The 23579-nt window shown below is 35.8% G+C and overlaps 1 protein-coding gene across 2 annotated transcripts; it reads left to right on the top strand.

Moving 5' to 3' along the window:
* Window positions 1-893: 893 nt before the first annotated feature.
* On the top strand, window positions 894-22615 carry LOC135682098 (serine/threonine-protein kinase 11-interacting protein). Of its 2 annotated transcripts, XM_089113313.1 has the most exons (33): window positions 894-1365; window positions 2106-2201; window positions 2793-2899; window positions 3030-3104; window positions 3400-3495; window positions 3768-3875; window positions 4546-4611; window positions 6409-6538; window positions 6690-6793; window positions 7359-7448; window positions 7973-8014; window positions 8727-8888; window positions 9283-9394; window positions 9603-9722; window positions 10163-10231; window positions 11279-11410; window positions 11713-11840; window positions 12296-12436; window positions 12809-12892; window positions 13349-13740; window positions 14383-14860; window positions 15414-15511; window positions 16100-16184; window positions 16478-16571; window positions 16730-16814; window positions 17541-17580; window positions 17749-17811; window positions 18608-18694; window positions 19401-19520; window positions 19830-19959; window positions 20188-20351; window positions 20902-20952; window positions 21429-22615. In XM_089113313.1, the coding sequence occupies exons 1-33, from the start codon at window positions 1278-1280 to the stop codon at window positions 21585-21587; spliced, it is 3996 nt and encodes a 1331-aa protein (XP_088969439.1). In that variant the 5' UTR covers window positions 894-1277; the 3' UTR covers window positions 21588-22615. The 2 variants fall into 2 exon arrangements, with proteins under 2 accessions (XP_088969439.1, XP_088969440.1); XM_089113314.1 differs by lacking the exon at window positions 10163-10231.
* Window positions 22616-23579: the final 964 nt, after the last annotated feature.

Below are 23579 nucleotides of genomic sequence, written 5' to 3'. Positions count from 1 at the left end.
AAGGGAAGGCTATGTCACTATTATGTATAACTTTGGCATAATGTACTTCTTTGATCTTGTATGCTGTTTGGTCTTGTATGCTGTGAAAAGCTTGGCTAGCAAAGCAATTATCCATGCAGTATATAACTAATAAAGAAATTGATTAAATTTAACTGAATACAGAATCTAAAACAGGTTAGATGCTAGAATATTTTAACATTTTCACAGTTGCAAACTACCTTACGGGTACAGATATGTAACATATATAGACGGCCCAGGGCCTTTGCACCAGGTTTTCTTCTTAACTGATACAATTTCATCCAGTTGGTTTTTAAAGCTCTATAGTTTAATGTGGTTCTTTGATCACTCAATAATCCGTTAAGTCTCCTTTCAAAGTTTACCACTGACACTGCATTAATGCAATGGTATACTGTTATCTAAAATCAGCTACAACATGGAGAATATTTCCTGAAATTTATTTGTGTTACTTTCTTGTATAATAATGAAAGGTAACATACATTATTTAATCGTTGATTCATTCAAAATTGGAATTCTATCCGGGCTTATTTCTTCACAAGAGGATCTTTCTGGTAGTGGTGGGTTTAAGGAAAGCAACTGAGGGCAGCTACCAATTTCTGAAAATTATTCAGCGCCCCCACGCTAACAACTCCCCCCTTCAAATTTACACTGGATCCGCCCCCTTATTCCTGTTGGCTTTCATTTCGCCCCGTGCCCCTTTCAATGAGGTCATTGGCCTTCTCTTACAATTCATACACCGTAATCGTTCGAATAAGCACCCCTCTCAAATAAGCGCCCATCTCGAATAAGCACCCCCTTAAAAGCAGAAAAATTAAATAAACGCCTGGGCGCTTATTCGAACGATTACGGTAATGCACTGTACTAGTAAGGTGGCACGTTGAGCCCAACCACCTTGATGAAGTCACGGGATGTAATCACAATCATTAGCAACAGTACTAAGAAGAAGTGGCGTATAATTTTGTGTTCCTTTGAAACGGCATGATAAAGATGACTACAAACATTATTTCTATCACTGTATAACGAACTGTGTTTCCGCAATGAAGTATAGATGTCTAACAAAGTTTTGTTGCAGTCTTCCTACGGTGCAGCCATTTTGATGCATCGTGATTTTGTGTGGCATTATAAATTTTTGGGACCTCGCTGGCAAAGGAAGATAGAGGTCCCAATCAAGTGTGTTAGCCACTCTTTAGTCAATGGAAAAGATCATTTGAGTGTTATATGTTAAGCTATATGTTAAGCTTCCTTTTTAAAGGAAAACAATGTTCAGTTGGTTTCGGAAAAAGAAGAAAGAGCAAACGAACAATGCAAATCCAGTGGAGCAACTTGCAAATATTTTGAGAGAGTACGGTGAGAACAGTTTAAAAATCTATATACACCAAATAAATGTCATTTTTTAAAATTATTATCTGGACCTTGGTTGTTTAAAAAGAATTCCCACCGATTCGATGCAGTGCTGCTGAATGCATCGTCATTCTGGAACCTGAATAATATTTGATAGCCACAATTCATATAAGATAGGATAAATCCTGTTGGAGTATTTTGCATGACATGTGAGTATAATATCTTAGTTAATATAGAGTAACTTTTAGATAACTGATAAAATCCAATAAGTCATAGTTTGGGACGCCCTTGCAAGACAGAATAGTCAAGTTATCGATAAAGTTAGATGAGAGTATTATACCTATTAAACTGCTCAATCCAATCGAACAGTTTCTGTATTGGTTTGTATTTGCTACCCAGCATCCAAAGGCAGCAGTGTCCTGGTCCATCCTCTTTGTGTGACCACACTTCATGATTCCTACCCCTAGATTTACGGGTTACTGTCCTCACTCTATGATGAAGGTTTGTTCATGCCAGGGACTTGATCCACGGAATCTGTAGTCAGTGCCCCTGGCCACTGAGCTACCCTTGCATTTTTTTTATTTCCACAGGCTTTTATAACTTTTGCACACAAAATTAGTTCCGTCCCTGGCTATGTATTTCTATTGTCTATTGACTTCTACAATATCACAGGATTCTATGATGTTGATAAAATGTTCATCTTTTTGAAAATATCTTGCAATTAATTTTTTTTAAAATTGTTACAGGTGGGCTTATTCTTGAAGGCAATGGACGACTATGTCTTACAACACCAATCCTGATAGCATTGAACAGAGATTTTCAGCATCTGACCTTTACAAGAGGTATTTAGAAACTAATCCTTTGAAGCTGATTTATTGTACAGTAAAACCCACATAAAATTATATGTTGTTTAAGAAACTCTGTGCTTACATCAAAGTAATGTTGTTGTCTCTACGACATGGTTTCTTTCCAAAAGAAGGGAGATTTTCCTGTTGCTATTAAAGGAACTCTGAGCTCTGCACAGATATAGATACTTTTGATGTATTTTGTTAATACTGTTTTATTATTAGTGAAAAATCTAATTGCTCAGTTGAGATGTTTTGTATGTAATTTGCCTCGTGGTATTGTATGTTAGAGGAATCTCAAACAATGAACCTGAACAAGAATGAAAACCTGGAAAAGAAGAGGTATAATACCGCGAGTTCTTTGTGGGATTTCCATTCTTTCAAAAAAGAAACAAATGAAGTTTTTTCATTTCCAATAAATATTGAAATTTGTGTTTTGTTACATCATGGCAGCCTTGGTAAAATTTCAGGTTCAGCTGTGGGAGGCTTCTTGCAGTATAATATAGAAATAGTCACTCCACATCAATTTAAACATTTTATTTCCTGGAGATAAACGTATGGAAGACTCCATTTTGGGTTATTTTTCAGATTCATCCAGACATGGTGATTCTGCTTTTGATGTGATCAAACAGGAGGGGCCTAATGAGGATGTTCCTTTTATTTTTGATTTTGTTCAAAAATCTCCAAATCTTAAGGTATGGATGCAATTCTTTGTGACTATATATGTTTATTACCAATTTTTTCTATAAAGGACAGTGTAATGTTATAAAGTAAATATTCATTTTGTCTACTGGACCTTTTATGATGAAAAAGTTAATCTTTTAGCTTGTCTCTGGACCTGTCTGCATTCCAAGTCATCAGTTATCGCTGCTTGCCTTCAAATCTTTGAAGCTTTTAGAGGTAAATATATTAAATGTGCATTAGAGGCACTTGCTAAATATGTGTGGGTTTGATTTCCATTTATATACCAATTTTAAATGAAATATTGAGATCAAGTATTGCATATCCAAGCAGAAATGAACAATCAAGGTTGCATATCCAAACAGAAATAACAAGCAGAAATGATATCTTACAAGCAGGAAAATAAGAAAACAGCTGGCAAACTTTTTGTTAAAGAATGGAGTTCTCTTACATTGTACTAGTGTAGTCTTTAATCCTATTTTATGCTGCTGTGAAATCAAATCATTTTTCATAGATCCACAGAGTTCCAATTCTTCATGTCCATGGGTTGCACCATATTGCTAAACACATAAAGAAACTTATTTGCAACAGGTCAACTAACTCTATCAAGGTATGTTTGGAGTTATGATCTATCAACAAATTTGCTACTCTTAATGAATGGTTTGATTGCTTTCATTAAAAGGAAAAAATAAAGGGGATCACTAAGAAACTTGTAGCTTACAGGTTTTCAGTCTTAAATGTAATGTAGTCAGTGTGTTTCTCAAAGTATATACATGTCAAGGGGTAAATTTTTTACATGGTTATCTCAATGCTATTTTATTCTGGGATGGAATGAAAGGGACTCAAGATTGTTCTCTATAGTGATCATTTTTTTTCAAACAGGATGTGGTGTATCAATTTGGGAAAGATTTTAATGGAGTTCTGACACTACCAGAGCTGGAAACCCTTGATTTAAGCTACAACACCATCTCATGTCTGGATGACTCGCTGGTATTTACTTTTGCCACCATAATAACTGATGCAGATTTAAGTAATGTTTGGTATACTAGTCTGTTGCCTACAAGTAAAAAAGTTGCTAGAATAATTTGCAGATGACAGGTTTGGTTTTTTGAATTTGCAAGGTTAGCTGCAAGCTGGAGCACCTAGACTAGATGATAAGTATCCGCAGTGATAATCGTACTACAATTTGTCTGTAATGTGACGATGAAATGCATTGGGTATATTTTAGGTTCAATGTTCTTATATTCAACAACTGGTATAAAATACAGTGTTTTTCACAAGTTGAAAAAGGTTTCTCTAAACTGAATAAATTCTTTTCTAACACTTTCTATTTAGACCAGTGTTATTATGTTGGTTCTGATCTGTAGTTTTAACTTTTTGTTGTTGACAACATTGATTCAGCATGAATTATATCAATTAGCGTTCATTTTGTTGAAACTCCTTTCTGATTAGGGAGTCCTATACAGAATTATATCATGAATTTGAAGTTTATAATTTTACTTTAAAAGAGCAACAGGAAAACTTTTGATCAAGCTACTGCTGCATCTGATGGATGGTTACATTGCAAAAATCATTTCAAATGCAAAACAAAACTTAATTTGACAAATTTGTAAGCAAGATACTTGAGTGAGTTTGACATTCAACATTTTATTTTATAAAGAAATTGCTTCCTTTGCTGGAAAATCTGAACCTTTGCTACAACTGCCTTGGCTGTGCTGAGAGTGATGTAAGTTTGTCAAAATTACATATTTTAATAGATGTACATATTTTCAGACTTTGTTTAGCGAAATGTAAATGCATTTGTTGACACTATAACAATAACCTAGCAGTAGCCTAGTGTAATGGAAAAATCTCTTTGGAAAGGGGTTTTTCTGGTGTTCTGAAGGGTGTGGGCCCACATCATTCCCTTGCTTAACTCACCCCCCTCAATCTTACCACCCTGGCTACACTACTGAACCCAAGGTTATCTATGAAAAGCTAACCAGAGCCTGGCTATTATTCTCATGAAAGGTTTCAGACAAGTACTGCATCTAGGCTATGCAGTTATGTAAGGAAACTGTGTTGGGTCATGCATCAAAGTCTAACATAACTACTTATTTGGGCATGGTTTGTAAACTGTTATTGCTACTAGTTTCAATTACCTTTTGTCTTAAATCTTAAGCTTAGTTCAAAAATGATTGAATTGATTAAGATTGTAATTGAATGATGTAGATATTTTGATAGAAAACAAAAGTTGAGACTTTTTGGTTACATTGAATCATTGTTCCACTCCAAGAAAAACAAAATAATAAGCATTCATAAGCGTAAATACAAAGCATGACTTGTTCTTTGCTGAGTTTTGTTCTTGCGGTAGTGCTACAACTCTAGTGGAAAAACATCTTAGAAAACTTTTAATAATATTTTGGTTTTTTTTACCTTTGTTGACAATTTTTAGATTTTTTGTAACAGCACACCGGGTTACAAAGCTATGTAGCATACATGCTGTAGTAGTTGTGCGATTATTCGAGGGGTTACAAAAGAGTGCTGAAAAAGTCTTGACCAATAATTTTACCAATGCTGGTGGTGCCGGTGTCATATGCGTTTCGGTAACCTTATGCATTTCGGTCCGGGTACACAAACGCATGGCAATTTTGGTTGTGCAAAAACGTACCCAAGCACTTAAAAAATAGGGCACCAATACGAATGGTTGGATTTAGCATGCAAAACGGTCCGGGTACACAAACGCATGGCAATTTTGGTTGTGCAAAAACGTACCCAAGCACTTAAAAAATAGTGCACCAAAACGAATGTTTGGATGAAGGTACGGGTCCATGCAAAACGGTCCGGGTACACAAACGCATGGCCATTTTGGTTTTGCAAAAACGTACCCAAGCACTTAAACATTAGGGTACCAAAACAAATGGTGGAATTGAGCATGCAAAACGGTCCTGATACACGAACGAATGGCGCTGACTACAGACCAAAGGGTTCGTGGTTCGAGTCACTGGCATGACCAAACTTTCGACCAGAGTGTGGAGAGTCCCCAGCTCTCTGTACTTCCAGGCGTAGGAATCACGAGGTGTTGTCACGTCGAGAAGAAGGACCAGCGAATGTCACGAATGAGTATAAGCTTCTCAGTGTCCTTAAAATACTACCTTCGGATGCTAGGTAGAAACAAATACAAACAACATCGCACAATGATGAAATTACAGGATTTGAAACACATTGCGTTTCACAATGTTACACTTTTGCATAGGGTACTAAAACGCATATTACACCCGGCACTTACTAATTCAATGCTGCAAAGCTTTTTTGTTGTTGAAATTTCAACCAAAGTTCTATCCGATTCATTAGCTTCTATGAACTATTTTTTGCATAAAGTCAAATTGACTCCTATTTGGAAAATCCCTATTTTTGTTTGACTTTGTTTCAATATTTCCTGTTCCAAAATTTCTATTTTAGCGAAATAACGTATGCCAACTTACGAGATACGGTATTGCGGCCTTTTTTTCGACATTTTTACCCTTATGCTCATTTCTTTTAGAGCATGCCACCTGTAAGGTACCTCAACCTTGGCTTTAACTCCATTACCAAAGTGCCGTCTTATCCACTGCTTGCATCGTACAGTATCAGGACGTTGGTTCTTTGTAATAACAGCTTGAGTAACTTGGAAGGTAAATATAATTTTTCATCTATATATATTTTTCTGCCAGCGTGTATCTTTTGTTCTGCATTCAGAAAACCTTTCTTTTGCATATAGTCTTTTTGCAAAGCAGTTTCCCAATAAAATAGGTATGATATTAAATTTATTTCTTAATGTTGTAGGTGTTGAGATGTTTCACAATTTGGAATTTCTAGACATATCGTCAAACTGCCTCGTAAGCTTTGATGACATTCTTCCATTGTCAATGTCACAGTCATTAGCATCTGTAAGTTTGTGTTACTCATTTATTCATTTATTCTGATAACGAAATCAGCAATGCCTTGACTCCATGAATGACCTTATCACTCTACATTATTCTAGAGGACACTTCAATGGAGTTTCCCTCGTTGTAAATACTCGAGCATGCATTAGCCCTGGGAAATAATTCGGGATATAACGTCATCCTGTTCCTCCTAAGTTTTTTTTCGTCACAAGCAATTGTAATCTTCCAGAATGCCTTCCTTCATGTTATGATAAGCATCAAAATACGCATCATTTTAAATAGATTTCCTCATCATTGTTACCGGGCGCATAATTTTCACAAAGAACTAAAAATAACATTATTTTAACCTATAATTCTAGGTTTTATCCATCTTTTCTATGAATTTTGCCTGAGATGGTTGGATTGTGGTTTCAGAACTGCTCAGAAAAGCAACCACACACCAAAAAGTTTTGCTTTTTGTCACAATTTTATCATCAAGTATTATCGACAAAGAATTGAAAATAGCGGCATTTTAGCTTTGCTTTCATAAACGACCACACTGTAAAGCTTTTCTCATTTGAATTTTTAGCTTTATACGCAAGGAAATCCTATCCAGTTTTTGCCAAACTATCGACTAGAAACATTGTCAAGACTTTCGCCTGTAGTCAGAGAGGAAACTGTAAGTTTTTTTATTTTGTTTATTTTGTGCTTAGCAACCAGAGATTGGTGTTAGAACACCGAAATGTTGTTTGAGAAACACCCTCGTATTTTCCGACTGCACCCCTGGATTTCTACGCCTTAAACGTCTGGAGAAAGGTGATTCCTCTCTTTATTCTAATATCCCAGTTAAATCAAAGCCTTGAATAAGGGTCCAGAAAGGTGCTTACTCTTCCCTCTGGCCAGTTTTCTCCAATATTTTGATACCGCAAAAGTGAAATGCAGCATTTTTTTAACGTGGGGTGAGCATTTAAAACCTGTTACGATGGGACTTGGCTCTATTAAACCTGCAGTGAACTTACCTTCCGAAAGTCCACATTGCAGTGCTGCGAATAAGTTTGTGAATATAATCTTACAGGATTCGTCCAGTATTTCCTTCCCGGATTCGTTAGTAGTGAACTGAATGTTATTGAATTGTGAGAATTTGTTTCGGTTTTATTTGTTTCTAAATCTGTTTTAGCTTTTATCGAGTAAATTGAATTTCAGATTACCTTGGATGGACAAGAGCTAAATGACAGAGAAGTCATGGTAAGCGTTCGCTCAAGGAAACTACAAAATACAGTTCATTTACTTTGATGTTCTGGACCCCTTTCTATGAAATTTCACTGCTTGAACATAGGCTGTAAACGCTCGAGAGCTTTATTTAGGCCAAATTTGGCATGCAGCGTTGTTGTTCTATTTTCCAGCACTTTCAAAGCAGTGAAAAAACAGTTACTCTTACTTTTCCACTTCCCTTAAACCATTGGAATTTTTTTGGGAAATAAGGTAATGAAACGTATTTTTTGTTAGCAAAAAATTATATGACTCTTCAGCCAAGAATATGGGCTTATCCTTTTAAGTGAGACAGTCCCACTGGGAGCTTTAGTGGACATAGAAAGTCTTGCCTACTCAAGCGAATGTCCAATTTAATCGAATATAAAAATGTCCCAGATAGAGAGGGATTGTACAAGTTCAGGAAAGAAGGAGACACTGGATATATACTTGTTTGGAACCTTAAGGATATTAATTTAGTGGATATATTTCTTGCTTTCTGTTGCCTTACCTTCCTTGATAGTATGCGCCACAGCAAAATAAAAACCAAAATGCTCATGATATTTTGACTTCATTCGATATTTTTGCAATCTAGCATTGATTTTCCAACGGCAGTGGGATTTCGAAAGTCCTGTTTAAGAGACATTTTTGCTACAGGGTATCATGAATCAAGCAAGAGTATTCTGTATTACAAGTGGAGTTGTTCTAGATTTTAGGAATGAATGTACGACCGCAGAGTTTGATGTCGTACGTTCAAGATACGATGATTGAGAGAACGTCAATAAGTTCAACGAGTGTTCCTGACCCTGCTCGACGTTTAGCAGAGAGAGAACCTTTAATTGCAAGCACGCCTAACGGAATAAGATCAAAGGTATTGCTTATGTTGCTGTTTTTATTTAATGATAGCGGCAGTGCTGAGATATTTTAACATTAGTATAGCATTAATTAAAGTTGGTTGCAGTTTCATGATCACAGAGGCCGTTGATATTAATGTCAATATAGAGAATGAAATAGGTATGCGAAATAATGCAGACATAAACTGAATTTAAGTCACGGAAGAAAGTTAGCGGCTGTACATATCATGCAATTTTTGAAACATGATTGAAACATAAAGATGTTAAGTAGTATTTTCCTTTGTTTGTAATTCATGGAATCTAGGTTTGATGGAAATACTGAAATCTAACAAAACCTAGTTGACAGCTTTGAAATTATTGAGATTTTTACTATTAAAATAACATATTTCATAATTACATAATTCTATGCAGGGCATTTCGCAGAAAAGGAAAAGTGCGAGGGTCAGAGATGCTTTCATTTTCGACCAGAATTCCCAGCTTGAAGCAAGTGAAGCAGAGGATCCAAAGGAGAAATCGATTCAAAGTAATTGCCACTGATATTAAAAGTTTCTAAGCTCTAAGATTGTTATTTACGTCAAAACTCATACAGGTTGCTATACAAAATCAACAATAAAATCAAGTTGGCACTTTTAAATGCTTATATTTTCAGTGCGAAAATTTTTCAGCTGTTACTTAAAACTATATGATTTTCAGTGTATTATTATTTAACCTGAATCTCTTTACAACCAAAGGTACAAATGTAGATACCGTTTCATCACTCGTGAGGAATGAATCGTTTAGCAGCAGAAGAAGCTCGATCGATAATGCGATTTTGTGGATTCATAAGAATAGTTCCGGTGACGTCCTTAAAGGTATTTGTCGTTATTACTTTTGTGATGTCATGTTTGATAAAAGTCAGGCATTACCAAGTCTTTATTGTGTCAAATAGTTTAATGAAAATGTGAGTGGCTGCTGTTCTTTTTAACTTTTTAATAGCACATTCTATGGTAGAGGCATTTGCACCAGTAAACTTTCTCATAGCTCTTTTGCTTTTACATTATTTGCTCTTGTTGAGACTGTAAATAGCTGCAAAAGGTTCCATAGAATTATGCATCAACCCGGGATGCTCTTTTGGCGTGGGACAATACTGTTAATAACCTACACAAAGTTAGAGAGTATGAGATAATTTCATCTTTTTGATCAAAAGAGATCCATTCTCGCATTGATATACGTTGAATGATTCATGAACTTATACTTTGACAGTCCTTTGTTATTCTAAGAAAAATGGCTGAAAAGCAGAATAATCTTTTAGTTTCAAGGAGCTTACCAGACATTGATTATGCCACACAGTTGGATGAAGAGCAATTAACTAATGCATTAGGTATGAAACAAACGCACGCACCTCAAGCTAACCTCCTATGCAGTCAGCAACGCACACGTTTAACCGCTCTCTAACTATTACTAACAAGTCATGCATACTCTTCACACTTTCAGTTTCTTTAGTAGTTCTCTAGTAATCGGTTTTCGTTTTTTGGTAGATAAACTCATACTGTTGATATAGTTTTTAACTATTCATATTTTTGTAGATATATTTAAAAAAATACTATCTAGCAGACAACGATTTCTCTTTACTTTATTATTATAGTGATATTTTCATTTGATATTTGATATTTTCATACATAGTTCGAAATTTTGTAAATAAGATTATTTATTTTAATTTAAAAATAGCTTTCTATTGTAGCTTATGTTTTTATCGGAGGGTCCCTTGAAAACCGGCGTCTGTTGAAAGACAACCCTCTTTGAAAGGTTCAAATATAAAATATAAATATACAGTATATAAAAAAAACTTTGACTGTAGAAGAATTACACATTTTCATCGTGTTGATAAAACTCTAGGGAAATATGCAAACGCAAATCGTAGATTCTCCTAGATATTTTCTACGCGTGTTTTTAGTGTAGCGATTCAGAATACGACAATATTCCTATTTATAAACGTGCTTGCGAATCACAATTGGGTGTTTGGAATAGCCTCAGAGTTTATTTATAGACAGGTGTGAGTTTATCCTTTCTTATATAACAATGAGATTCTTTGTTTGATGTTCTAATGGTGATCTAAAACGCCGTACTTTTCTGTTCAAAATATTCAAGAGTTGAGTGTATACACTTACATGATTAGGAAAGGTAGCTGTTAAAAACTGTTCAAAGCTGGAATGGATGAGCTGTTAAAAGTCAGAAGGGCGTTTATATATTTATAACTTTCTTGCGCTAGTAAAGTCTGGAGAGGTAGGTCAGCTGTTTTGTACAATGCTAACGTAGATCCTTTGTTCTTGAGGAAGTGGTTGACAGCCATGTGTTGACTTTTTCAATTTAATCGTGTACTTCATGTAAATGTGGCTTTAAATATAGCTAGTTTTGATTTTCTACTCAGAAAAAGTTAAGCAAACTGCAGAACAGGAAGAATCAGAGGAGGCGAGTGACAGCATTTATGCCACGGTGTCAAATGATATTGACAGCCTCTCGATATCGTCAGAAAGCTCGATCAGCATCGTATCAGACGATGGTATGTATATACAATAGTAACTACACATAATATAATTGAAGCTATATATTATATTGTCCTTCTAAATGCACTAAGTTAAGACCTAATACCAGTCTATGACATCTTTTCTGACTGAGTAAGTGTAAGGGTTATCAATCTAAAACTACTCCAACTGAAGTCGAAATGTGAACCTGGAAACCTCCCATTATACCTGTTACAGTTCAGATATCTCCGCTAATAGGTTGATACCAAGCTTTGCTTCTCAATATATCACTTATATGCAGCTTTGATTGACGCATTTAATAATATGCCGTTGTTTTTAGACGATGCATCTGTATTTCTTCTGGAGAGTGTTGTCAGTGGTGACAAAAACTGCATGGACGAAAAAGAATCTTTGTTTGTCTTTTTCAAACACCCTTATCTAATTGAGAAGGATCCAATCACTGGCAAGGTAATTTAGTTCATATTGTCTTAGAGAGTCATATTAAGACTTTAAGTCTGCTAGTAGCCAAACCTTATAATTGCCTTCCTCTTTTTGATATGTTGTAATTAATGCCCCATTTTTATATATTTCTGACAAACGTCTTTTTTTATATTTGTTTCATCAATTTTTATCAATTCCAAACTGTCAATTACAGTTTTTGCTAAGCTCTTTTCAAAGGCAATTATTATTAATTCTTTTTTTTGCGGTACAGAATTTGAAAATGGCTTTGAAAAAAGCAAACATTTTACGACATACTAAAAGCTTTTTCGTCTGACACTCCTCAGAGCATATTTTCCATCGTGTTCTTTCGAACCTTATTCTGACGTTTTATGCTCTGAGGAGTGTCAGACGAAAAAGCTTTTAGTATGTCGTAAAATGTTTGCTCTTCTGATAGGCTATTCTTATTAATTCTTTCTCAATAGGTTGTCAAATTGGACCTCAATTATCTCCAGGAAGTGACGCCATTTCCAAATGGGATGCTAAGAGTGAGCTTGCGATTTGATCTCGTGCGCTCTGATCGTCGAAAGCGAATTTATCTGTTCGAAGATATTGACCATGCTGAGGTATTTCCAATCAAGTCTCTTAATTTTGACGTTTGATCTATGCAGAATTAATGTTTATGCAGATTTTTCAGATATGTAGATTTACTGTATAAAAGGTTTTGCCTTCCTACAATGATATCTGTTTTTATGCTCCTGATCTCATTTTACTGCAAGGCGCAAAAAACTTAAGGATAATGTCTACATTTATGCTTAATCAAGACTTGCTTAATCTTAATCTAAACTTAATCTAGACACTCTGGGCATAATGTCTACATTTATGCTTACTCTAGACTTGCTTTCTGAAGATTTCTGATAACTGGATAGACAAACAACCTTAAACATGCTTTTCGAAAATTGTTTGAGTAATGATGCCGAATTTGCTGCTTTTGTTAGGAATTCGATGAGTTTGTTGGCCACTTAATGCCAATAGCTCGTCGCAACAGACAGATGAAGGAATCTTCCTTGGACATTTACCTTGTAAGAAACTGTTTTTTTCCAGAATCCGAATAAACCTATCGAGTATTTATTTATAAGATTGAAAGCTTTGTTTGTGAATGGAATTGCGTTATAGCTGTATATAAAAGGATAGTTACAAACATGCATCATTCACAATGACTCGACTTTGGGTTTTTCTATCAGCTTGCTTTAGTCTATTTAATTAAAGGCAAGCTGAAGGTATTGACAGTTTTCCCAGGGTTTGCATTAACGTTTATACACTGTGGATTTGTTAAACTTGTATCGTTTCAGGAATTTTGTAATTGCATGTTGTATATGATATCATCATATATTTTTATTTGAATTATTACTTAGTTCACTGCCAGCGTCATAAAAATTGCTACTTTTCGGCGTTTTAAAATTTTGCTCGTTCTGTTTTCTCCATTTTCACCAATCGTCTGTGTCTGTTTTCCTAATACAATCTTTATTGCATGTCAGTGCTTGAAGTGTTCCTCGACCTTTCAAAGACGAAAGCAAGAGACTTCTTTTGCTTTGTGCCCTGGTTGCAGTAGTAGCATGGTGGTTGAGCACACCCCTGTTCGCGTCATTGAGCAAGAAGTATCGAATGAAAGACCGCCTGAACAAGAAGTCGCCACTGATCTTAATGTCAAAAATCCAGCGGGAGAGAATTTATCATTTGATCAAGATTCGTCGACTGTCCCTTCAGAAAGTCAAGCAGAGAATACTGGAGTACAAAGGAACCCTTCTTTTGAAGTATTAGCCCGTTTTGGGGATGCAAATTACCAGCGTGTTACTGGGGATTCTTTTTCTGTTTTTCCTTTGGAACGAGAAGAACCGTTAAGCCTGCCTTCTAACGATACTACGCAACAGTATGAAGTTTTCCTTCAAATCACCTCTATTATTTTTATGAACTATTTAAATAAATTTGATCATTTGGCTAATTTTTGTAGTTTTTGTTATTTGGTGTCAAAAAGGGTGCTATGATCCTCTTTTCTAAGGCCCTGGTGAATCAGCAAACCTCCTTTCCCCGCTTTTCTAAGACTTTACTATTGCTATTCTTCTAAAAAGAGTTGAAACTAGCAGGGACAACGGGAGGGGGAGGGGGAGGGAGGTTTGCTGCTAGAGCTTCAGCCTGCCAAGTTGATTACTAAAAGCAATTTGAGCTACCATGTGACTTTTTTAAAATTGCTCGTTAGCATATCCAACACTTCTAACACCCCCCCCCCCCCCCTCCTGACCATCATCAATAGTATGCTCCGCGACGCGATCCCTTAAAAACATATTTATTTTCATATAGATAAGCTGCCAGCAATGGAAGAAAAACAAGTAACGTTCTCACTTTTAGCCAGTTTTATGATAATTGGAGCATGTTACAAGGATAAAACTGTCACCCGGAGAAATAAAGGGAATCATTATTGCTGCAGCTACATTAATGCTTAGTTTTAATGCTTGGTATTATTGTTTTATCTTTTTTTCTTTTGTTTTATCTTTTTCTTATTGTTTTATCTTAGATCAAAAGAGGCAGAAAGCAAGCAAAGTGACCCTTTAAATTTAGATACTGTCACTGAAAATCTGGAACAGAATCCTGCAACTACAAAAACCTTGAACGATGTATCCTCAAAAATTGAAAACCTACCAAAAATTACCATGAATGGTAGTTCACCAGAAAACAATCCTTCCCCTTGGAAGCAAATCAATGAGCTGAAGACTGCGTTAAAAAGTAAACTGTCCGGCAGCTCGATATCACTTACATCTTCTGGTGGAAAGGCCTCCGCAGAGGAATCACGATGCTCAACCCCTTCGGCTTCTCATGAATCACGGAACTCAATGTCAAGCCGACCCCAGTCAGTGACTCCAATGCAAGGATCAACAGCTAATTTTATTGTTGTGAATGAAGACGATCTGACTAGATGTGATCATCGATTGAAGCTCTATTTCTCAATGGATTTATTCCACGTGGAAAGCGAAGAGTTTCGCTGCATGATCAAGGTAAGACGAAGAATTACAGGAGCTGTTATGCAATCAAGAACTCAATTTTTGTTTCTAAAAGAAAGCCCACTTAGGTGACTGGATTGTAGGCTTTTGAAAGCAGATTATTTTCAAGGAAACATAGGTACCGACTTGTATTTCTCCCGGGGATGACTAAAGATTTGAAATGATAATATTGTTCATATCATTTGCAAAATACCATTGGCAAAAGTTTCATATCACTGACAAAATGTGTTGATGAATTTTAATCTCATCACTTAATTAGTAAATGCATGTCATGAGGTCTTTGATGTTCACTGAAAACAGTACTAACTAAAAAGCTACAAGTGTCGCCGATCCCCCTATGAACATTTTCTAAGAAGGCTCAAGCCCAAATTCACTTTATGCCTATGCTAGGAATCGCTTGCCAGATCAAAAAAGATCTGTAATATTGAATAAGTCACATTTTCCGCGTGTAAGTAAATAAGTCACGTGGAGTAAGTAATCAGAAAGTTAACCTGACAACCTAATAAATTTTAACTTTTATTTATGTGCACGTTTCTTTTCTTTTTAGTGCCCTTACGTAAAGTACGACAGACCCAACATTGAAGACTGCCTTCTTATGGTATCCACAGCAAACATTTATTTATTCAAACTAAGGTGCCCAGAAAGGTAGGTATTCCCTTCTGAGTCTTGCTGTCCACAATTGTTGCTAACTAAACCAGAATTGGTTCTTTTTGCCATTGAATAAAGTTTGTTTGCATTCTGACCAACCTTTTCGTCCAACATTCATAAGACTTAGCGATATTCGTTGATGACTGAAATTCAACAAATCTTATATAACTACTTGAATCGAAGGAGGCCTTTAAAAAGAGGGTTGTGATTCGTTTTGCTTTTAAGTGTTGTCAATGGGCTGTTTTGGCTTTCGTTGAAAAATTGTAGTAAAAAACGAAATAACCCTCCTCTATCCTTGAGAGTTTTTAAATATTGATATTATAAAATGAGCGAAGTTGACGACAATTATTGTATGCTTTAGAATTATCTGATATATTTTATTTTATGCAAGATATAATCACACTCGACTGTAAAGAGAATTTATATCACTGAAATCAATAGGGGCTCTTTCCAGATCAGCTTTGGCAGATTCTGTTTTGGCCGCGTATACATTTTATCATAAGATGTCCAATTATTTTTTGAGTGTTTCTTTATAAGCCTCGTTTAGCCTGTGGGGATATATTGAATTGTCCTATTTTTATCCAGCGACTCAGCTAAGGAGTGGCTTCAGTTATCGACGAAATACCGATTCACTGAACTGAAATACATCGACCATGGCTATTTTAGTCAGGTTAGTTCATGTCGTGTTTTATCAACAGCTTGTGTATCATAGTTTTGGTAATATTTGCATTATTTGTTCTGCCCTACCCATTTGCAATCTTCTGCTTCTGTAATTGTTACAATACAGGGATACATCACCGTAGTTGTCAGGCTAATTTATAATTTAATTCTATCCATCGACTTAGTTACTGAGCCACATCATATATAGCACCAATTTTTATTTCATTTTCCAAGTAATGTGTCTCTATTTTATTCTTTCAATGCCATACCAAAATTATTCTGATGTTTGTTTCTTTTACGAAGAGTTTCAGACTGGAGTTTGAGCGTGACTTCGGTTCCTATAAATTCTTGATTGGAGACAGCCAGCGGTGTCAAGGTTTCTTTGGTCTACTGTTGCGTAAGTGTCATGTTTAATTAAAGAAGGGATTTTTATTAATGGTGAATCTGATAAAAAGGCAACCATGTGTTATAGAAAATTGTTTCATTGACACTGAATCTGAGAGAAGAACATTCATGTGTTCTAATGTACATAACTAAATTTGGCTGTTTTCTTAGGAGCTGTTCAGGATGCAGTGGTGGATAAGCAGAGTCTCCCAATCGTTATGAATGATCCTAATCCAAGAACGGAGACAAATATTAGGTATATTCGACTCACTTATACCGCCATTAACGGCACTCCCCGGTCACGGACACTCCCAAGCAACAAGCATATAATGTTGTCCTATATTTTTGAAGGGGAGGGGAGGGGCGGATCCAAGCCTGCGCAACTTTCATACCACAGGCAGCTTCTAACAATAGGGCTCTTTTCCCACTATATAAAAACAAAGTTGTTATAATTTTAATTAACAAAAATGAATATAATTGCTATTTGGCAAACAATAGCTCTTTTTTCCATGCATGCTTTATTTAAAAGATTCTTTACAGTATTTTTGGCTACCTCTGTTTTGCTTTGAAATTAAAGCAACCCCCTTCAGCTGACCAACTAATACTACAGTTAAGGAAATTGTAACAGTTAAGGAGAATGAAACAGTAATGAAGATTTGCGCGCCTTTTTTTTACAAGAATTCTTAGTTTGCTATTTCTGCAGATGAAGTGGTGAATAAAGCCAACATGAAGAATTTGCACTCTATTTGCTCGAATCATTTGTAATTGTTCCCTAGTCATTAGTCCCTTACTTGATCAAAGAGCAGCATGAAAATTCTTTTTGTGATCACAGGACACAAAGTTATCTTTTCTAGTACGTTGAGAAACCAAGAGGTTTAATTTTAAGTCATTATAAAACACTAATTTTGTTTAATTAAGTTGCTGAAACAGTAAATCCTGATGAATATCCAATATAATGTTTTCTTTCTTAATGTTTTTCCAGATCGCAAATATTTGGATTGGATGAAGAACCTGTTTCGCTGGTAAGCTAATGGATATGAAATGCTTTGTTTTCTTATTTTTTCTTCCTCTCAAGTACCATAAATGTTCCCTTATATTTCATACTTCCCACACACATGACATGCTATTAAGTTTTCGAAAATTAAGTTTCTGCGTTTTTCGATAAATTTAATCATTAGATTATCTTGCAGGCGAAACGATTGTTTGAGCAAGCAACCATTTTTACGATCCCTCCATTACTGAAAAGTAAAAAGGTGAGGTATTTCATTCTAATTTTTGGTGCAGCAATAAAACTGCTTGAGATTTAAATTTACATCATGAAGACTGAAATACGATAAAGTTCCTGCAACTCTGGAACGGAGTCATTTTTTAAGCAAAAATATAATTTTTCTCCATTCCATAATTAACATTTAAACTTTTGAGTCCCACCAATTAAGCGATAGTGACCCCAAAATGCTCTTTATTTACGAGCAAAATCTGGTTCTTGGACAGCTGTAGACAGTTAGTTGTATAGCATTTAGATTTTTTCGTGAACTCAGAAATACGATACATCAGTTGCCTTCTACATATTCAGCCAACTGGAATCCTGATAACTGGAATCCTGATCTCCGTCAGCATAAGCACTTTAAAGCAAACCATAGCCACGATGTGCTGTTTTGACCCATTTCTTCGCCCCTTTTTGGAAGACGCTATAGTTCTCTAAAACCAACCTCTTTCCTTTTTATCGTAGTCTAAATTTAAATTTCCAATGTTGTAAAATCTGTGTTCAAACAGGATCTTCTTTCATGTCCAGTCTCCCAGTGGGTGCCTTGAATATTGTTTTTTGACGGCAGCTTTCTTCTGCTATTAAATTTTTTACAGATGATTGCGTTAAAATGCAGAAAAGTTTACGAACTTCTCTTTAGAATTCTTTTTAGAATTTTATTTTGTTTATTAGAATTTTTAGAATTTTAGAATTTTAGAATTAGAATAGAGAACTTTGTTTACGAACTTCTTTTTAGAATTCATTAGATCGCAATAAGAAAATACGTTTAGTAATCTTTGTTACAGATACGAATACGTACGCATCAATGTGTTAGTGGCAAAGATCTTGTGAGTTGGATGGTGTCTCGGAGAGAGGCAAAATCTCGGAAGGATGTAAGTGATCCATGACTTTTTGTTGCCCCAAATTTTGTGTTGCCGTTTATATTGTGTAGCATAGCCCCAAAGCTGTGCAACATATTGTGAGTTTTCAACCCCCCTTTGTTAAGAAGAGCAATGGTATAATAGCTAGTTGATAATGGAAATAAATCTTTCCCTTTAAGATTTAACACTAGCCCCAGCAACTTGCCAGTCATACATTTTTATGGAATGGTAGACTTGAAGTCTCATGTTTTATTGTGTGCAATTCATGCAAGTACCAAGGTGTTCATTTTTTAGAGTATAGCATCACTCCATGCTAACGAACAAGTTAGCTGCTGAATGTTTTAAACAGTAATAAAATTACCTGCCCAACCCCTTGAAACCAAAAATTTATGAAAGCATCAGCAAGAAGTAGAGAGATATTTTGTACTATATTGACAGAGGGAGGAATCTAAGGAGACTCAAATAGATGTATTTTAGATATGACACCATGATTCTCTTTCAAGAACTCAATAAAAATGAAATACAAAGTGCAAAAGTCAACTTAACTTAAGATGAACATTAGATTGTTTTGATCTCTTCAAAGCTACACATTCTCATCGGGCTCTTCAAAGCTACACGTTAAATTGACTCTTACAAAAATTTTTCGACGATTAGCCTCACTGCCCTTATTTTACCTGATAAGACTTTGTGACCCTGATATGGAAGCATTTTCTTTTAGGCCATTGCTTTGTGTCAGAAGTTAGTCGATGTTGGACTTGTGTATCATGTCTCAAAAGAATTTCAGTTTCAAGACACTGATGATTTTTACAAATTCGACTTCAGCGATAACCCTAAAAAGGTTTATACTGAAACTTTACATTAAATTATTTAAGCAGATTTCAAGAGAGTTGATTATATTTTTTGATCAAAGTCTTTTACAATGGCAGAAACGCATGCAGCAAAAAAGAAATTTCACCAGTATCTTTATTTATAATCTTAAATTATTATTCATTGATCGTTGTGGTTTTGGTAGACAAACGACTTGTATTTTTGTAACATAAAAGAATTTTAAAGAATTAAAATCACCAGCACAAAGCTGTAAGAGGCATTGTGAGTTATTGATTTCAACCAGTGCTGTTGCTGTATGTGTTTTTTACACTTTCTCTAGATGTCGTCAGCCGCTCTGCATAAAGGAGGAGGCATCGAAAGTACAAGTTCAGAAAACAACATTGACGAACTTGAAATGAGCACAGAGGTTTGTTTATATCTGCAAGGACAGGCCCGAACCCTTGACAATGGTAAGCTTTGAAGCTAGTCATTAAAAGTTTATGAGCAGATAAGAATTATAACCCACTCATGATGCACATCAGCCTTCTTATGGTCTAACTGATATGATATTTTCGCCGCCTATTAGCATTTAAGTGCACGCATCACTTTCTTTATATTTCAGTCAATTCTGTTGTTTCATCTGATTGTCCTTATTGAGACAAGCACTTGTTACCCTTTTTCATTTTATCACGACACAGATTCGTCCTTTCAACGTCGAAGCATCATCATCACGAAATCTCACTTCTTTTTGGCTGTTGAATCGCATCAATGGCCACTGTCAAGAATATACCAGCCGCCTTCGTTTCTCAAGGAGCAGTTCAAACTAGTGGCAAGCCAGCGAGTCATTGATCTCATCAAAATAGTGAGCAATCCCCTTTTTAAATGTTGCAACTGCTGCTTCTTATGAGATGCGAATCCTGTGTCTTCTGTTTTGAGTAACTTTATGTAAGGCCACAGAAGACGAGTTATCTTTTGCAGTTTAAAAAACCTGATTTACAACGAAATACTCTGTTTGTTACCATTTTGCAACTATAAGAATGCTTTTTGTTCAAGAGGCTTCACTAGTTTTACCTTCATTGAGATGTTTATTTTCGTTTTAATCTTCTTCGAAAGCCCTCAGGTCAATGGAACTTTCATTGACAGCGTTTTCCTATAATTTACCATACCCCAATTTGTCCATTAACAAGCACACTGACTTCAAATTTTCGGCAAAATCAAATAAGTATGGAATGAAACAACATAGCTAGTCGATAAAGCATTAAACTTGATTTTTTGCATTTCAGTGTTCTGCCATTGATTGGTAATGAGATGTGTTCTTAGACAGAAGTGAAGTTAATTAACATCAAAACAAATAGGTTTTGTAAATTGTTTCCTAGTTAATTTTAAATATAGATATTTTTCTGTTCTAACAGACTTTTTTCGAAGATTCCCCTAATTCTCTGATGCTAGAGTTTGTTGACGAAGTAAGTATTCTCATTAACCTTTTGTCAGATTTAATTTTGATTTTACTTTTTACTGTCCAAGTTAGCTTTTTTCGACATTAACTTTCCTGCCAAAACCACACATTAACGATCAATGGTACACGATCATGGTACACCTTCTCTCAGAATATTGTCAGAGAAATGATCACATTTGCATTGCACCATGCTCAAAATAATAGAAACCCTTTTACTCAAAATAATAGAAATCCCCTTCATCCCCCTCCACTTACTCAAAACATAGAAATCTGTGACAATTCATTTAAGACTCTTTCATTATCCTATACCTGACGTACCTTGGATGAAAATCGGGTACCTGGAATTTTATAAGTCATTACCTGATTCACAGTCGAAAGCACTGGGCTATTTTGTTGCCTTTTGCTGTCAGTGCATAAGTTTGTGCTTGTTCATAAAATGCAGAGCTTTATATTCCCCTAAGAAGAATTTCTTCTTTTCTCCAGCTTGGTGACGTAGATTCTCGAGAGAGCACATGGTTGTTTCTCATCGAAACAATTCGGGAAATGGAGGGCCTAGCAAGATTACTCAAAACTATTTGGCAAGAAGAGATGAAAGTAGAATTAATGTCCGAGGTATTTCCTTCAATCAACCTTTTTATATAGCGGGATTCCAGTCATAAATTTAGTGTCTTTTGAATGCAGGTATCCCCTTCATAAAGTTATTCTAATTTAATGTTATTAATTCATTTTATGGTGAATGTTGTCTGTTAATATGCCGAATTTTCACAGTGTTTTTCTAATGCCTTGATAATGTTTGTTGAATTTAATCTTATACAGAATTTAATGTACCTAAAAGATAGAAATTCTATCTGACAAATAATCGTGTTTCATGAGCAGCAAATGATTGCCATTATGTTTCAGAAGTTTTATCCATACTGCCCGATATCCTTTACTTTCCTTCAAATTTTTTCGAAAACCCAAAAGTTACTGTCTTATTTTGATTGAACCGTGCACCCCCCCCCCCCCCCCCCCCCGTCCTTGAAGTCAACAGCGTGCACATAGAGCTTCGTGGTTATTGCGCGTGCTCTTTGACAATGAACTTATAAGAACTGTGTGAATCTTCCTATGCGAGTTACTTTCCTTTGTATGGATTCGTTTAAAATGGATACTTCTCACGCTTTAGCGCGACGGCTTTGAATCAGGGCTTTGCTTATTCGGCCGCATAAAGCTCGAGTTTTAAAGGCAGCAAGAAATGTAAACAAAAGAAGGCCCACAAACATAGTTGCATAATTTTTTATACATGATATTAAGGCAAAAGAGCTGAGTTTTGAAAGCCAAGGTTTCTTTGGTAAATAAACAGAATTGAGAAATTTGTATAAATCGTAGTGGTTGAGCTATTGTTAGCAATTTGGACGAAGTGTTCCATGCGTATTTTGTATTGTGGGTGTGTTATTTCTTGTTGTTCGTGGAAATGATATTTGTCAATTTTCCTTGTTGTGAAAACTCTTTATGAAGGTAAAGAAACTTACGTATTTCAATGCACCATTCCAATTCGTGCGACTTTTTCCAGTATGGTACCTTATATAAGTTTTCCGTATTTGTCTAAATCTTTCGAAAGATGTAAAATTGAATAAATTTCGATTTAATTAAAATTTAGAAGTTTATTTATTTGGAAAAAGCTGTTACTCAAGCAAACCACACTGTTTTATTTCAATTATTTCTTTATTAAAAATTGTCCGTCTTTATGGTGAAGGAAAAGATGCTTTGCGGGAGGAGTGAGGCTGGCAAACGACAACGATAATCACAGGGAAAGGTATATGGGTAGGGCAAGACAAAATAGCAGGACAGGGCTATATGGTGGGGTATGGGGATGTTTAGGTCGTTTGGTAGAAGTTGATGCTTATTATAGGGTAGGGAGCGAACGGTGAGGTATGCCATGTATGGTTAGGAAAAATCGAATAGCAGGAGAGGAGGCTTGTAGAGGAAAGGCGTTTGATGGGATAGGGTGTGTATGGCAAGGTAAGGGGCATATGGTGGGCTTACAGCCATTATGATTGGGGTATTTGGCTTGTTCTGGGGGCAGAGGTGTATGGTGAGGCGAGGGTGTTTCTGTATTTGTTTCTACATCGCATAAGAAAGTAAGTGCTACGTCCTGGTCCTTCCACTCGATGTAACCACATCTCGTGATTCCTACGCCGGGAATTTCAGAGAGCTGACATGGACACCAGACCCTTGGATCTGTAGCCCGCGACCCTGAACACTCAGCCTTCCTCGCACTTATAGTTAGTTAGTGAGCAAATGTCGGGGTATCAAAGAATGATCAGCCAGTGGCATATGATGGTTAAGGGGATATAAGGGGGCCTGCGAAGATGAATCAAAATCACCATTTTGTGCATTCTTTGCTACTTGTGCATTTTACGTGTCTACTTACGAATGTATCGCTGACTAAGTAGTTCCCTGAGAAAATGATCAGTTTATATCTACCATTTTAGAAACTTTGAAAAATAATGCTACATCCAGACTGGTAAAATATGCAGATCTTTTAATTCTCGTTTGCTCTAATACTATTGATTTGGGATTTGTGGAGGGGAGCTTTGCACACAGAAAAGTGTTTTTCCGACGAAGTATAAATATGCACCATGGTATAACAGTGTA

This window comes from Rhopilema esculentum, chromosome 16 (assembly GCF_057945365.1).
Source record: "Rhopilema esculentum isolate cy_ngs chromosome 16, ASM5794536v1, whole genome shotgun sequence".
In the NCBI taxonomy this organism is placed as follows: domain Eukaryota; kingdom Metazoa; phylum Cnidaria; class Scyphozoa; order Rhizostomeae; family Rhizostomatidae; genus Rhopilema; species Rhopilema esculentum.
The sequence above is the reverse complement of the archived record's forward strand: the minus strand, read 5'-3'. Positions and strand labels throughout refer to the sequence as shown.

Excerpts from the sequence above, each read along its gene's own strand:
- LOC135682098 (XM_089113313.1), top strand. The coding sequence starts at position 1,278 with ATGTTCAGTTGGTTTCGGAAAAAGAAGAAAGAGCAAACGAACAATGCA. Across the intron at positions 16,185-16,477 it reads ACCATGGCTATTTTAGTCAG|AGTTTCAGACTGGAGTTTGA; the intron begins GTTAGTTCATGT and ends TCTTTTACGAAG. Across the intron at positions 20,953-21,428 it reads TGCTAGAGTTTGTTGACGAA|CTTGGTGACGTAGATTCTCG; the intron begins GTAAGTATTCTC and ends TCTTTTCTCCAG.